General features: G+C 45.6%; 2 protein-coding genes across 2 annotated transcripts in view; one reads left to right on the forward strand and one right to left on the reverse strand.

Annotated features, from left to right (window-relative positions):
• RDX (radixin) overlaps positions 1–14,992 on the reverse strand; it is a 64,460-nt gene extending 49,468 nt beyond the window's left edge. The window contains exon 1 of the mRNA XM_062196972.1: positions 14,874–14,992. The gene's annotated coding sequence lies outside the window, so the exon portion shown is untranslated. The remainder of the gene's footprint in view (positions 1–14,873) is intronic.
• Positions 2,472–3,989, forward strand: LOC133763399 (non-histone chromosomal protein HMG-14-like). Its single transcript, XM_062196974.1, has 2 exons — positions 2,472–2,621; positions 3,297–3,989. The coding sequence occupies exons 1-2, from the start codon at positions 2,472–2,474 to the stop codon at positions 3,453–3,455; spliced, it is 309 nt and encodes a 102-aa protein (XP_062052958.1). The 3' UTR covers positions 3,456–3,989.
• Positions 14,993–17,099: the final 2,107 nt, after the last annotated feature.

The following is a 17,099-nucleotide window of genomic DNA, read 5'->3' on the forward strand; positions in this document are numbered from 1 at the left end:
GAGTGAACCAGCAAATGGAAGACCTCTCTTTGCCTCTTTGTAACTCTGCCTTTCGAATAAATAAATAAATAAATAAAAGAGGGGGAGGGGGATGAGAGGGAAGGAAAGGAAAAGAAAAGAAGTATCTAGGTGCTGGCACTGTGGTGCAATGGGTAAAGCTACCTCCTGGAACACCAGCATCCCACATGGGTGCCAATTCGTGTCCCAGATGCCTCACTTCAGATCCAGCTCCCTAATGGCCTGAGAAAAGCAGCTCAAAACGGCCCAAGCACTTAGGCCCCTGCTACCTACGTGGGATAACCGGAAGATGCTCCTGGCTTCAGTCTAACCCAGCCCTGCAGTTGTGGCAATTTGGCAGTATACCAGAGAATGTTAGATTATTCTTTCTTTCTCCTTGTCTCTCTCTCCCTCTCTGTGACTTTCAAATAAAAAAAAAAAATCTTTTTTTAAAGCATCTAAATTGCATTCCCTCCTTATAAATGGCCAAAAAATCTAAAATTCTTAATCATTATTCGTTGCCCAGAAAAAAATATATTCCATCTTGAAAACCTACAATAAGTGCTTTGTTAATTTGTTACTGAGAATAAGTTTATCTCAGTAACATCTCTGTCAAGAAACTATTGATTATAGTAAACTACTATACAATTCATTTTGTGCTTTAAAATTATATTATCAGTTGCTTCTTAAAATCCCATAATTAAGCCGGCGCCGCGGCTCACTAGGCTAATCCTCCGCCTTGCGGCGCCGGCACACCGGGTTCTAGTCCCGGTCGGGGCACCGATCCTGTCCCGGTTGCCCCTCTTCCAGGCCAGCTCTCTGCTGTGGCCCCGGAGTGCAGTGGAGGATGGCCCAAGTCCTTGGGCCCTACACCCCATGGGAGACCAGGATAAGCACCTGGCTCCTGCCATCGGATCAGCACGGTGCGCCGGCCGCAGCGCCGGCCGCAGCGCGCTACCGCGGCGGCCATTGGAGGGTGAACCAACGGCAAAAGGAAGACCTTTCTCTCTGTCTCTCTCTCACTGTCCACTCTGCCTGTCAAAAAAAAAAAATCCCATAATTAATAAAAGTGAAAATGCGCCATATTGAAATAAAAATGAAACACTGAAGTAATTTCACTTCCCTGCATTTTACTCAATCATAGCCAATTATCTTCTTTATAGAAGAACTTCCTTAGATATTTAACTGAATCTCTCAATCTTTTCCAGGCTATCCCAATCTACATTCACCTATTTTTATGAATTAAATGTACTTCAGTCCAACTTTTTAAATTCTGTACCCTCTTTTCATTCCAACTACCACTGCCTTCATTCAGCTCTTACCACTTCACATCTTGATTAAAACAACCTCCAAACTGACCTGCTTTCCACACCATTTATAAGCTGGTAATCCCCAAATCTCTATCTCCACACCTGCTTGGCTAATTTGACTTGCTCAACATCTAAATGATTATCTCAAACATAACAAGGCCAAAATACTTAAATCCCCATCCCATAGCTTTTCTACCAGGCTGGATGATTTATATGATTTTCTGAAGTTGTTTACGGTATCCACATTCACCCATAATTTTTCTCTATTGAATCTGAAGTCATGACCCTCTTTTTATTCCCAATACTATGTGCTGAAAGTTTATCAATTTTATTGGTGTAAAAATCAATTTCTGGTTTTGTTGACCTGGTTCTTTCATTTTTCCCTCTTGTGAATTTCTGTCATTTTCCTAAATATTTTTCGTCTCACTAGTTGCTCTGGTTTACTCTCAAGCATTTTCTAATACCCAACATAGATTACCTAACTAATTTCTAAGGGCCGGCGCCGTGGCTCACTTGGTTAATCCTCTGCCTTGTGGCCCGGCATCCCATATGGGCACCGGGTTCTAGTCCTGGCTGCTCCTCTTCCACTCCAGCTCTCTGCTGTGGCCCGGGAGGGCAGTGGAGGATGGCCCAAGTGCTTGGGCCCTGCACCCGCATGGGAGAACAAGAGGAAGCACCTGGCACCTGGCTCTTGGCTTCAGATTGGCGCAGCGCACACTGTGGCGGCCATTTGGGGAGTGAACCAACAGAAGGAAGACCTTTCTCTGTCTCTCTCTCTGTCTATAACTGTCAGATAAATAAATAAAATTTTAAAAAAAAGAAGCATCTAACTAATTGCTAGTCTTTTTTCTTTACTAACTCATGTATTAGGATCATAAACTAAATATGTCCAAAAATAAAGCAGCTCCAAATATAAAGTAATCTGCCTAATTTGCCAGTGAAAATACTTAAAATACACTTTATTATTTACATAAAATCAAATGCATATTTGTAACAAATTTTAAAAGCACATGGTCTAGATCTGGTCCTCCCACCGCCCCCACCGCAGGTCCCAGCAGCTCAGGCAGCGGGAGGAACGGCAGCGGCCAGGCAGCCCAGCTCCGCGAAGGCTCTCGGCACACCGCGGCCCGCAGGCACCCGGCACGCGCCCTCTGCGCCGCCAGGATGCCCAAGAGGAAGGTCAGCTCTGCCGAGGGGTCGGCCAAGGAGGAGCCCAAGAGGAGGTCGGAGCGCTTGTCGGCAAAGCCCGCCCCCGCGAAGGTGGAAGCGAAGCCCAAGAAGGCCGACGGGAAGGATAAGTCATCAGACAAGAAAGTGCATAGGTTAAACAACGCAGAGGAGATGATCCTAATGAAGTTAAGAGTGAATCAAGAAGTGAGCCAATCAGATGTTGCTGCGGTTACTGCCTAGCTCATGGATGGGATCCATCGGAGAATGCTAGGATAGGAATGGATTACGACAGAGTCAATTTAAGCATAATCTCTATTTTACTGTTCTTGCTAGCAATTTTATACAGTAGAACACTATGCTAAGATAGACTTGTATACCAATAATCTTGATGACCTATGATATTAGTTGTAATTCTTTCTCTTCCTACCTTGGTACCAGTGATTTATATGGAATCTGTAGTTTGAATGTATTTGAATGACTCAATATCATTTAGTTTTTTTGTCTTTCTGGTTTGACTCAGAGAAACCAATAAGTTACATGTATTCCCATGTGTTTCAGAAGACTAAAGGCAGTGAGATGAAACTCAGCACCAAGAGCTGTGCAAAGTGACTTGTGGGAAAGGAATGTAAAGAAAACATTGGATGTTTTGTCTAGAGCATGATTAGGACAAATAATTAGAGATGTTCTGGTTTTCAAATGTTTGAATTGCAATAAAAGAAAATTTTGATGTGCTGTTTCAATTTTCAGTAGTAGATAAATGTGTACATAGAAGAACTAATTAAAATTGACCCATTTGGGTTTTGAAAAAAAAAGAAAAAGAAAGTGCAAGCAAAGGGGAAGAGAGGAGCAAAGGGAAAACAGGCCGAGGTGGCTAACCAAGAAGCTAAAGAAGACTTGCCTGCAGAAAACAGAGAAACGAAAAACGAGGAGAGTCCTGCCTCTGATGAAGCAGAAGAGAAAGAAGCCAAGTCCGATTAATACCATACACCATGTGTTACAGTGGTCCCTGTCTCCCTTGTACAATCCAGAGGAATATTTTTATCAACTATTTTGTAAATGCAAGTTTTTTAGTAGCTCTAGAAACATTTTTAAGAAGGAAGGAAGCCCACCTCATCCCATTTTTTAAGTGTAAATGATTTTTTTAAGAGGTGAAATCATTTGCTGGTTGTTTATTTTTTGGTACAACCAGAAAATAGTGGCATATTGAATTCTGGGAGGCTTTGACTGTCTTGGGTGTCAGCTTAACATTCCATATGTGGGGGTGGTTTTTATATCCTACAGTACAACGCATACTAAATGGCAATTTGGAGTCTCAATTGTGCATTTAATCTGTCTCGAATATTTTGTTACTTCTCCCGTGTTTTGTAGAATTGTTTCCTACAGAAAACCACTCCTTGTTCTGTCAGAACCATGTGCACTCTGTAACATCTTTGGTTGTGGTAGTCCAGTTTTCCTAATGATTTTGTTAATGTGCTGTGAAAGATTGAAAATTCGAGTGTCTTGTATATGCTATTCTATAGTGAATGGTGGGATTTATGTAACTGCAACATTTGAAGATAGTTGTACTTGGTAGCCTCTTAAGGAAGGGTTGCCTCCAAATTTGAAGCTGGAAAGTCACTGGAATAACTTTTAAAAAAAAAAGAATGAAATTCATGGCTTTTTAGATTTTTGGTATGTATGTTAAGAATTGTGTACAAATTTAAATGTGTGTGCCGATTCTCAACACCAATAAATCTCAATTATGAACCAAAAAAAGCACATGGTCTAAAAAAATTGATAAAGAAATGCTCTTTGTATCATTTCCTAGAACAATTTTAATCAAACTCCTTGAACATACATGAAATAAGAGAGTCAATGTCAAAATTTTGCCCACTTTTTGAATCACAATAGTTTTCTGGATTACAGAAGCACTTTTTAATTGATATATTATACAACCACTAAAATTACTATTCCAGAGGCCAGTGTTGTGGCACAGCGGGTTAAGCTGCCGCCAGCAACCACATAGGCCATGTTTTATTTGAGTACTGGCTTTCAGAACTGTTCTACTGAGGCCAGGTTGTGGCGCAGCAGGGAAAGCCAAAACCTGTGATGCCAGCATCCCTTATGGATTCCAATTTGAGCCCTAGCTGCTCTGCTTCCAATCCAGCTCCCTATTCGGCCTCCATGTCTGGGCCCCTGCCACCCATGTGGGATACCCAGATGAAACTCCTGGCTTCAGCCTGGCTCAGCACAGGCTGTTGCAGCCATCAGGGGAGTTAATTCATGGATGAAGACCTGTTCTTGCCTCCCCTCTCACCCCTCTGTAACTTTCAAATAAATCTAAAACAGAAACTGCTTTACCTTCCCAATAATTCCTTTATTCATCAGATAATTTTGATGAATTCTATGATGATCATAAATAATTCGAAGACGATCATTCCCTCAACATCCCAAAGAAATTTAGGGGCCAGCACTGTGGTACAGTAGGCTAAGCCTCTTCCTGCGGCGCCAGCATCCCACACAGGTACCAGTTCGGTTCATGTCCCAGCTGCTCCTCTTTCTGATCCAGCTCTCTGCTAACAGCCTGGGAAGGTAGTGGATGACAGCCCAAGTGTTTGGGCCTCTGCACCCACATGAGAGACCCAAAGGAAGCTCTTAGTTTCGGATTAGCTCAGTTCGGGCCACTGCAACCATTTGGGGGAATGAACCTGTGGACAGAAGACCTTTTACTGTGTCTCTCCTCTATCTGTCTGTAACTCTACCTCTCAAAGAAATAAGTAAAATCTTTCCCCTTCCCTCATAACTGTTGAGGCAAAATGTCCTCCCTCTGCCTTCAGTTTTCATATACTGAATTTGTAAGCTTATGAAATTAATTTTCTGAGTTTCCCCCTAAGTCTTAATTTTCTCACCACTATTAAAATATTTCAAAAGGAGTCTTCCCTACCTCTTTCCTAAACTGACTTCCCCAGAAGCAGTGAAATGCCAACAACATACCCTGCAGGTAGTCTAAAGAAATGCAACCAGCATACATGTCTCCCATTTCTACATTACCCATGTGAATATGTACTCAAATACAGGGCTACAGATTACAGACAAGACATCCATAAAAAAAAATTCTTTTTGTCCTGTAACTCTGAGAGTGACCCTAAAACAACCTCCTCTCCACCTCATACAAGGGAAAAACAGTTGGACTCTGTCAACTGCTCAACAGACTGGCCACCTGCCAGGTGGTAAAATAGACACTGTTAAGGGCAGTCCACACTGAGCCTACACTGAGGCTTCAATAATTAAAACAAGACTGCATAATTTTATGTTTAAAATATTCTTCTCCCCAAGCTTAAATGTAATTATTTTCCACCTTTTGGGACTCAGAAACAATGTCTAAATACAACTCTGATCTCTCCAGAGGAAAAAATTCCAGGGGAACTCCCCTGCCAATTTACTGGGAGGTTGGAAAGCAGTACAGCAAAGTATAAACCAAATTAATAAGGTAACTTACATATTTTCAAATATGTAAGTCAAACCAACACAGGGACAGCATGCACAAAGGAATTTTAGTTGGGTTTTGTTTTCCCCTTGCATACAGCACTCCTAGATAATTTTTTTTTTTTGACAGGCAGAGTTAGACAGTGAGAGAGAGAAAGACAGAGAGAAAGGTCTTCTGTCCATTGGTTCACCCCCAAAATGGCCACTATGGCCATCACACTGCGCCGATCCGAAGGCAGGAGCCAGGTGCTTCCTCCTGGTCTCCTATGCGGATGCAGGGCCCAAGCACTTGGGCCATCCTCCACTGCACTCCTGGGCCACAGCAGAGAGCTAGACTGGAAGAGGAGCAACCGGGACAGAATCCAGCGCCCTGACCGGGACTAGAACCCTGGTAAGCCGTGGTGCTGGCCAGAAATTTTTTTTTTTTTTTTTTTTTTTTTTACAGGCAGAGTGGATAGTGAGAGAGAGAGACAGAGAGAAAGGTCTTCCTTTTTGCCGTCGGTTCACTCTCCAATGGCCACTGCGGCCAGCGCATCTCGCTGATCCGAAGCCAGGAGCCAGGTGCTTCTCCTGGTCTCCCATGCGGGTGCAGGGCCCAAGGACTTGGGCCATTCTCCACTGCCTTCCCGGGCCATAGCAGAGAGCTGGCCTGGAAGAGGGGCAACTGGGATAGAATCCGGCGCCCTGACCGGGACTAGAACCCGGTGTGCTGGCACCGCAAGGTGGAGGATTAGCCTGTTAAGCCACGGCGCTAGCCAAAAATTTTTTAAATATATAATACATAAAATCCCAAAGAAACCAATTATAATTGAAGATATTATTAAAATAAGACACAAATGTATGATATAATAATACTTACACTTTGTGTTACTTTATTAATATATATTAAATAAGTATCTACTAACAGATCTAATAACTATAAAGTAATGATAAATATAAATGTCATTTTGGGATAACTGTAATATATTACAAAAATACATGCAAGCGAGGCCAGCACTGTGGCATAGCGGGTAAAGCCACCACCTGTGGTGCCAGAATCGCATATGGGCACCGGTTTGAGTCCCACTTCCGATCTAGCTCTCTGCTATGGCCTGGGAAAGCAGTAGAGGATGGCCAAAGTCCTTGGGCCCCTGCACCCACGTAGGAGACACAGAGGAAGCTCCTGGTTCCTGGCTTCAAATCGGCACAGCTCCAGCCTTTTCGGCCATTTGGGGAGTGAACCAACTGATAGAAGACGTCTCTAACTCTTTCAGATAAATAAATAAATCTTTAAAAAAATGCATGCAATCTATTAGAAACAGTATCTGGTACTGCTAATGCTTCTACTGCCTACATGCATAACAGAAAATATGTAAAAACAGATTTAATATTTCCCTATCCAAGTTTACAAATTTTCAGGTTTAAATTTTCTAATGAAGAACTATGCTGAGGGTTGGCGCTGTGGCACAGAGAGTAGAGCCGCCACCTGTAGTGCCAGCATTCTATATGGGTGCCAGTTCTAGTCCCGGCTGCTCTACTTCCGATCCAGCTCTCTGCTATGGCCTGGGAAAGCAGTAGAAAATGGCCCAAGTCCTTGGGCCCCTGCACCCACGTGGGAGACCAGGAGGAAGCTTCTGGCTCCTGGCTTCGGATCAGCCCAGCTCCAGCCACTGTGGCTATCTGGGGAGTGAACCAGAGGATAGAAGACCTCTCTCTCTGCCTCTGCGCTCTGCCTTTCAAATAAATAAATCTTTAAAAAAAAAAAAACTATGCTTATTTCATCTCAGTGTTAATACTAAATTTTTTTTAAATTTTTTTTTAATTTTTTTTTTTAGACAGGCAGAGTGGAGAGTGAGAGAGAGAGAGACAGAGAGAAAGGTCTTCCTTTTTGCCGTTGGTTCACCCTCCAATGGCCGCCGCGGTAGGCGCGCTGCGGCCAGCGCACCGCGCTGATCCGATGGCAGGAGCCAGGTGCTTCTCCTGGTCTCCCATGGGGTGCAGGACCCAAGCACTTGGGCCATCCTCCACTGCACTCCCTGGCCACAGCAGAGAGCTGGCCTGGAAGAGGGGCAACCGGGACAGGATCGGTGCCCCGACCGGGACTAGAACCCGGTGTGCCGGCGCCGCAAGGCGGAGGATTAGCCTAGTGAGCCGCGGCACCGGCCGTTAATACTAAATTTAGGGCTGGCATTATGACATAGCAGGTTCAGCTTCTGCCTACAGCACTGGCATCCCATATGGGTGCCAGTTTGAGCCCCAGCTGCTCCATTTCCAATCCAGCTGCCTACTCAATGTGCCTGAGGAAGTAGCAGAAGATGGCCAAGTGCTTGGAGACCTGGACCCACATGGAAGACCCAAAAGAAGCTCCTGGCTCCTAGTTTTGGTCTGGTTCCGGCGATTGCAGCCATTTGAAGAGTGAACCGGTAAATGGAAAACCCTGCTCTCTCTTTCAAGTAAATAAATTTCCAAAAAAGTTAAATTAATAGCAATAATAATGTACTTTTTCCTAAATAATTCCATGTAATGCATATATGTTTAGAAATGGAAAAACAGAGCTGGCAGTGTGGCACAGCCAGTTAAGCCACTATCTCCAACACTGGCATCTGATGTAAGTACTGGTTCCAAGACCCAGCTGCTCTACGGATCCAGCTCCCTGCTATCACATCCTGGAAAGACAGCAGAAGATGGTTCAAGTGTTTGGGCCCCTGCTACTAACGATGTAGACCCAGATAGCGATCCAGGCTTCTGGCTTCTGATTGGCTCAGCCCTGGCTGTGGTGGTCATTTAGGGAGTGAATTAGATGGAAGCTCTCTCTCTTGTCTCTCGTTCTCTCTGTGTAATTATGCCTTAAATAAATAAACCTTTTAAAAAATGAAAAACAAATATTTATGTAAGTCACTCAGGGAACAGGAAAGAAGCAAAGACTCAACACAATGAATTCTCCCAAAATAATTCTGTATTTCATGTACTTCAAAACAGCATAAATAAAGGGCCGGCCCCGTGGCGCAGGCATCCCATATGGGCACCAGTTCTAGTCCCGGCTGCTGCTCTTCCAATCCAGCTCTCTCTATGGCCTGGGAAAGCAGTAGAAGATGGCCCAAGTGGGTGGGCCCCTGCACCCGCGTGGGAGACTCGGAAGAAGCTCCTGGTTCCTGGCTCCAGCCATTGCAGCCAATTGGGGAGTGAACCAACAGAAGGAAGACCTTTCTCTGTCTCTTCCTCTCACTGTCTGAAACTCTACCTCTCAAATAAATAAAATCTTTAAAATAAATAAAATAGCATATATTCTAGTAGCTTCTTTATAAAACAGAACAAACATACTTCTTATTTAAATATCTTCAGATAATATTCTCTCATGCAGTCAACACACCTGCATGGTAGTACTGTTTTACTATAAAAACCATTTATAGTATCCAATCATAGATGTGTAAGCAATTTAATTGTGATGTGTTAAAGTAAAACTTTATTTACAAAAACTGGAAGGAGGCTGGATTTAACCTACAAACCATATTTTATCAAGAATTTTAGGGGCTGGTGCTGTGAAATTAAGCCTCTGCCTGCTGGCCGGCACCCCTTATGGGCACTGGTTTGTGTCCAGGCTGCTTTGCTTTCCCAGCTGGCCTGGGAAATCTTTGGGTCCCTACACCCACCTGGGAGACCCGGAAGAAGATCTTGGCTCCTGGTTTTGGATCGGCTCGGCTCCAGCCATTGCAGCCATTTGGGGAGTGAACCAGCAGATGGAAGACCTCTCTCTCTCTAACTCTGCCTCTCAAATAAATAAATCTTAAAAAAAAAAAATTTCAATAAGTATCAATACTTTCAATACCATAATTAACTAAAACTGTCCCCAAGATGCCACAAACCCATTCTCCCTAAACTAACCGTGAATGTTTACATATGACAGATCAATCTTGGATCCAATTTTGGGTGCCAGCAAGAGAGAGCCAAGACAAATAATCTAATAGGAACAGAGTTGGCAGAAAGCACCACTCCATACCTATACCAGTGACTGGTAAGGTACGAATGTGCCCCAATCCTGGCCAATGAGACATCTGCTGGAGTGAGGCGGAGGGCAGACTTCCAGAGGAGAGGCAGCCCCTCTTATACCTTTGCATATTGGATGCTGGTACTTACAGCAGGCAAACTGGTACACAGGGAAGGCAGTCTCAGCATGAAGCTGATGGGAAGATCACAGGACAGAACTGTACACAGAATGGGTCCTGGATGCCATACCTGTGCCATTCTTGGGCCTTTGGACTTTATTATATAATGTTACATCTCTTTACTATTTAAGTAAATTCAATAATATTTATCTGTTATTTGCAACCAAAGAATCTTAAATGATATAAGGGCTCAAAACTGGAGATTTGCTCACTTCAAAGTCACCTACAGCTAATCCTATTTAACAAATTATTCACAAAGACACACTGAAGGTCCAGAAAACCCATAAAGATTACCTAAAACTCAGGGGGAAAAGTTTGCATCAATCACTGTTAAAGAAGTTCATTACCTTACAACTTTTATAATCTTGGGTAAATAATAAATAATGCAGTACCTCATTCCTGGATACTGTATCTAAAATATTCTTTCACTAAGATGGTTTTCTGCAAATTACGAGTTGGCAAACTTTGAGAGTAAATATTAAAGTATTTATGTATGGGAGTGGGCACTGTGGTGCACCCAGTTAGGCCGTGGATTAGGATGCCCACATCACATACCAGAGTACCAGTTTGAGCCTGAGCTCCTCCACTTCTGACCCAGGTTCCTGTTAACGCACCTGGGAAAGGAGAGGGTGAAGACTCAAGTACTTGGGATCCTGCCACCCAGTGGGAGACTGTGATGAAGTTCCTGACTCCCAGCTTCTACCTAGCTCAGCCCTTGCTGTTCTAAGCATTTGGGGAGTCAAACAGCAGATGAAAAAAATATCTCTTTCTCCCTCTGACATTGCCTTTCAAAGAAAAATAAATCTTTAAAAAAAAATTTTATGATTTTTCTGAACCATATATACTGCCATTATAGCTCAAAAGCAACCACACAAACATGTAAATAAATGAGCTTTCTGAACCATATATACTGCCATTATAGCTCAAAAGCAACCACACAAGTAAATAAATGGGCTTGTATGAGTAAGCTTTCCAATAAAACTTTTATCTACAAAAACAAGCAAGCAGGCTGGATTTGGCTCACCAGTCTACAGGGCACTGACCCTTGCTCTAAATGGTTAACAGTAATTAAATTATCTTTCTCAAATTGAGTGTACTACAACTCCAAAACTGCCCCTTATTTCAAATGCATATAAATTACACAGAAAAGTAACTAGCATTTCTTTATCATTAGAACATTAGCTACTAGATTAACATATAAATTAGAACTTAAAATATATAATTTAGAATTACACTATAACAGGTTGCCAATATTGCAGTAGAAAAATATAAAACCTTTATACAAATTTATATTCTCTACCTATTAAGTAAAAATATCTCAAATTAGTGAACCTGCAAGGACTTCTACACACAATTGCTGTTCAATGAAAAAAAGAAGCCCTACACAAGCCCTAACCTGTATGAACCTATTTCAAGGAGTAGACACACTAGAGCTCACAATTAAATGGAATGAAGAAATAAAAGGAGTGAAATCATATTAACAATCCCGTTTAAAAATACACAAATCTAAGCACTCTATGGACATTTCAATTCCATAGATGTCATTTTCTCAAATGACTTTTTTTTTTTTTTTTTTTAACAGGCAGAGTGGACAATGAGAGAGAGACAGAGAGAAAGGTCTTCCTTTTGCCGTTGGTTCACCCTCCAATGGCTGCTGCGGCCGGCTGCGGCCCGTGCATTGCACTGATCCAAAGCCAGGAGCCAGGTGCTTCTCCTGGTCTCCCATGCGGGTGCAGGGCCCAAGCACTTGGGCCATCCTCCACTGCACTCCGGGGCCACAGCAGAGAGCTGGCCTGGAAGAGGGGCAACCAGGACAGAATCCGGTGCCCCGACCAGGACTAGAACCCGGTGTGCTGGCGCCGCAAGGCAGAGGATTAGACTACTGAGCCGCGGCGCCGGCCCAAATGACATCATTTATCACTGATATTTAAACACTACACAATCCAGAAAATGAAAAGTGAACATCACATTCAATCACTAATCAAGAAAATCTATTTAGGTATACACACCATTTTGAGAATTAGAACAGGAAATTCCATTGTGCTTTCATTCAAATGATGAAAATCTGAGAAGTATGATTTGCTCAATGTTTAATACAAGCAATAAATGCCCATTCAATATGTTACAATATAACCTTATTTTAACAAACTAAAAATCACAAATAAGGGATACAAAGTATGTTTACCCTTGCTTGCTCCTTGTCATTTTCTATACCCAAGGAATTGCTAACAGCAATTACCTATGATAAACAAGACTGGGCAAAAGGAAGGGATGGGGCATTCTGAGGAATAAGGACTTTTTCCTTTTTCCTTTACAACCTTCTGGATTTTTTTACTTTATTACTTTCGTTGTTTTAAAATACAGACTCAATATGAATGCTGCAAAATACACTAGATCTTAAATGACTAGGAAGCATGGGCTTTCTCTAAAATAGACTAGAAACCTAGGGATTCCCTGGGGGTCACACTGGACACCTCCACAGCCAAAGAACTCAGAAAAGTTCCGTCAACAGCCTTTAGGCAATCAGCAAAGCCAGCCTCTTAAGGGGAGACTCCACAGCAACCCAATCCAGCTCCAATGAATCCTGTACTCCACGGGGTACTCTCAGGGTAAGTAGGCAGAGCTCTCCAACTCTTGGTCTGCAGAGAGCACCAAGCCGTCCAAGAGACAGGGACTTCCCTGACTTCCTGGCACCGACATCAAACTCCACTAGCTGTACCCTACAGAAATGTTCCACCCGCATAATGCAGGCTTCACAACACTAACAGAACATAACTTGTTCTGTTGCCAAACGGGAAATATTTGTTAGGATTTGCCCCCATTTTTTAATAGAGTAAGTTAAAATGCATTAAATTAAAAATGGATTAAAACCCATCATTTCAACACTCCAGACTATTACATTATATCACATGTAGTATATAAAATATTAAGAAATGAAATGTAAAATTTAAAAAAAAGATTTTCATTTCAAGAGCCTGTGAGAGATAAAATTGAATAATGAAACCCAACTCTGCTTTGGGGAATGGGAAAGCACAGAGAAAATAACCCTCGTTCCCCATCTCCGAGACTGAAAGTTAGCAAGGTGAAGACCAAAGGCTGACATTTCCTACCACCACAAGAAAAAACATCCAACTAAGTTCCATTTGAGCAACCATAACTTGCAAAACAGACTCAATGTATTTCCCCTACACCAAAACAAATTCAATCTATTCTACAAGTATTTCTGAGCCTCCGCTACCTTCTCCTCCATGTGAAGCAATACAGCAATGCCAAAACAATGTGTATCACCCCTAAGCCTGAGAGAATTAGATACTATTTCATACCCAAATGCTGCTTCACTCAAAGAGAGCCTTCAAAGTCTTGTTTATGTATTCACTCCTTACTAAGGATATATCGACTGTTGGTTACATTCCATAATTAAAAAAAAAAAGAGCAGCTAAGCAAAGAAAACAAGGTCAGTGCACTCCTTTTTGCAACACACTACTAACTTCAAAGAGAGCGTCCTGCATTTTGTGGTATTTGGAGTAAATTAGTGTGTCTGACAGATAAAACACACTAGGGAAACCAAAGAAATCCTTAAGTTATAAAACTAATCCTGATTTTCAGTCTCTCTTCTCAAATCCAATCATGCTGTTTTGGCAAACGGATTAAGCCATTATTTATCTAGCCAAATGAACAGGGCAATTGTTTGTTCTGAGCGCCGTCCATCATATAAAAGAATGTTTGGTGTTCTAAAAAAAAAATGTATGCTCCGTCAACAATAGATTGTAATGTCTATGTCAAAGTACTCGTTTGTCAAATAAGCCCTTATTATCTCAGCCTTCTTCATTTACATCACGCCGGTCTCAGGGCCATGAGACTGCTAGGGAGCAAACACTCCTTCCCAAACAGCAACTGTGTTCTAAAACCCATTTACAACCAAGTGGCTTTTTCACACATTTTCAATCTCATTAAGAGAAAAACAAACACTGCGAGCGCTTAAGGACACCTATCTGTACAGGAACTGGTGCGCTCTATTCAAACTCGAATAACGCACTGCCGCCTTTCAAAGTTCGCCCGGGAAGCGAGCCTGCAGCCCTTTAAATAGCGATGGGGGGGACTGTAATGCACTGAACTTGTCTGGTGGGGTCTGAGCTCCTAGACGCGGGGCCCTGGGCTGCGGGAGAAAGTTCAGGGCTGCGGGGCCCCGCGGCGGCGGCGGCGGCAGCAGCAGGTAGCGCGCGGCTCGGCGGCCCGGCCTCGCGCGTGCGGCCGGCGGGAGCGGCTGCCGCCCCAAACCCTGTAATGCAACATCCCTCTGCCAGTAGGGCGGAACGCACGCTCTCTAGTAATTCAACACCCCCTGACTTTCCAACGCAAGGCCCAAGTCCCTATAAATGCCTTTCCCGCACTGCAAAATAACAATTCTGCCCTCGCTCAATGGGAGCTGCCTTTTCCAAGTAGCCTGGGGACCGCGCCAGCCCGAGCCGGGGCCCAGTCCCGGCGGCGGGAACAGACCCAGGCCGACGCCGACGCCGACGCCCGACTCCACGCCCCGCCGGAGCAGAAACGTGCGGCCGCGGGGCGACTCCGGCCCGGTCCCGGCACGTTCGGGCTGGGCCTCGGGGCTCCCGCCTGCCCCGGGAGCGGCCTGACCGGCCCGGCAGCCCGAACGGCGGCGGCTCGGCCGGCGGGGCGCGCCACAGGCCCTGGCGGCGGCGCGGGCCCCGCAACTTCTCGCCGCCACCTCAGCGCCTCCGGCCGAGCCCGGGAGCGGGCAGTGGGGGAAGGGAAAGCACCGGCGGCTTACCCCGAGAGGGAGCGGCTCCCGGCCGCCCGGCGTGGAGGTGAGCGCCCCCGCGGCGTGCCGACGGCAGAGAAGCGGAGACAGCGGTCCGAGCGCTGGGCCGCGGAGGAGAAGAGGCGCCGCCGCCGCCACCGCAGACAGCTCCGCAATATGGCCGCCCGGCGCCTCCTCGGGGGAAAGGCGGGGCTGCCCCGCGCCCCCCGCCTCCCCCTGCCGGCCGCCCGGCCCCGCGCCGCGCGGCCTGAGAACCGACGCCGCCGCCGCCGCGCGCGCGGGCCGCCCCGCCCCGCCCCGCCCCTCGGCCCCGAGCCCGAGGCCTCGCGCGGGGCGGTGCCGCGGGGGTCGCGGGCCCGGGAGGCGGGGAAACGCGAGGGGGCAAAGCGCTGGGCCTGGGAGCCCCCGAGGGGAGCGGGCGAGCGCGCAGGAGGGGAGAGCCCTTGGCAGGGAGGGCCGGGCGTGGGCGAAGCCTGCGGCTCAGGGCAGCGGAGCGCCCAGCCCCGAGCTCGGAGTGCGCCCGCCGCCTCCCCCGCGAGTGGAAACTTGAAACTCCCGCTGGTGCCAGCCGCCTCGCTGAGGGCGGTGCCATCGCCCCGAGCGGGAGTTCTTCTTCCCTGGGGAGTCGGGGCGCAGCTCGGGCGTGTCTGTTGGCCCCGCAGAGCCTGCGCTGGGAGAGCGGGCCGGGCCTACCTGCGTGGAACCGGTGTTTTGCGACGCAGAGCGTTTAAATTGTGTTGGCAGGTTTTAACTAACCAGAAAAACTCGCTTTTTCAGGGGCAGGCTTTGAACCCCACCCAAGTCTCCCCGGGTATAGCCCCAATCGGGAGTACGAATTTTGAGCCAAGCAAGGATGGTGTGTGATGATTTATTTACCCACAACATTCTTGGGCGGTGGGAAGGAGGGCCCCCAAGGAGCAGACAAACCTAAATGATTCCAGACCGGGAGGGTCCTGCGGTCATGGTGGGAACCCCTCGCTGCAGTTGCGGTCTGGGGCTAGATAGAAAGCTCCCGAGCTGTGGCTCAGGGTCCTGCCACCTACTCCAGTCCTGCTGCCTCCTCTCCGTGTTTTCTGTTAGGATTCGAAGAGCAAGCAAAACTTGCAGAGCAGGTACCAACAGCAATGCACAAAACCTGATTAGCGCTGCTCTCCCTGTTTGCAACAATTTATTTAAGTGTATATTTTGTTAACAAACTTTACATTCAAATAGCAAAACTTCAAGAGCACACTTAATTTTACAGAGCAAATAATTCATCTCCTTTCTGCCTTCGCATTTGCCTTCGCTGAGATGGTGGCTTCTCCAGGAACCCTCTCTGCAAATGACTTACACTAAGCTTTCTCTTGAGTGTCCACCGTTGCCCTTGGAGACCTCTCCTAACAATTAAACGCCCCTAGGGACTCACGGGTTAACCTCAAAGACCTTTCAATTGCAAATTCCTCAAGGATGAAAACCAGGTGTGTGCTTTGTAACCAAACAGGTTTATGTAGTTGTTTTTTATTATTGTTATGCGGTTTTTAGAGACCACCAAGAAGTTACTCCCTGGCCTCTCTCAGTGCTCCCCACCCCACCCCCTGCATCAGGTTCTTGCACATCTGGTTGCAGGCATAAAGAGTCAAAATGTAAATTCCTAAACAGAACACTAATCAGACAAAAGTATGTAAAGGCACTTCTACAACCGGAAAAAGTCACTATGGTTGGGCACTCGCCAGGCACTGATGTGAAACTTTAAAAAAAAAAAAATTGATCGATTGATTGATTGATTGATTTAAAAGAGTTATAGAGAGAGAGGAAGAGACAGAGAGAGATCTCCCAACAGCGGTTGACTCCCCAAATGGCCGCAACCCAGACTGGGCCAGGCCGAAGCTAGGAGTTTCGTCTGGGTCTCCTACGGGGTGGCAGGAGCTCAAACACTTGGGCACCTTGCGCTTCCTTGCCCAGGGAGCTGAAGTGGAGCAGCCAGGACAGGCACTGATGTCCATGTGGGCTGCCGGCATCAGACGCTGGCCCCTGAAATACTTTTTCCTACAATCTCTTTTAATGATTACAACAATCCAGTATCTGCAGTAAACACTGTTACTGATTTTTCTTATTTAAACCAATGAATAATGAGAGCTTCAAAATGGTTAATTTGCCCAATGTAACATAGCTAGGAAGTGGCAGAGCTATGGCTAACCCCAAACATACTTGACTGGAAAGCTTTGATTTTATCCTGTACTCTGCAGCAGCACACAG

Source organism: Lepus europaeus, chromosome 7 (genome assembly GCF_033115175.1).
Source record: "Lepus europaeus isolate LE1 chromosome 7, mLepTim1.pri, whole genome shotgun sequence".
NCBI lineage: Eukaryota > Metazoa > Chordata > Mammalia > Lagomorpha > Leporidae > Lepus > Lepus europaeus.

Bases quoted from the DNA above. Each gene is read 5' to 3' on its own strand.
- LOC133763399 (XM_062196974.1), top strand. From the start codon at position 2,472: ATGCCCAAGAGGAAGGTCAGCTCTGCCGAGGGGTCGGCCAAGGAGGAG. The intron at 2,622-3,296 runs GTGCATAGGTTA...AAAAAGAAAAAG, and splicing joins ATAAGTCATCAGACAAGAAA to AAAGTGCAAGCAAAGGGGAA.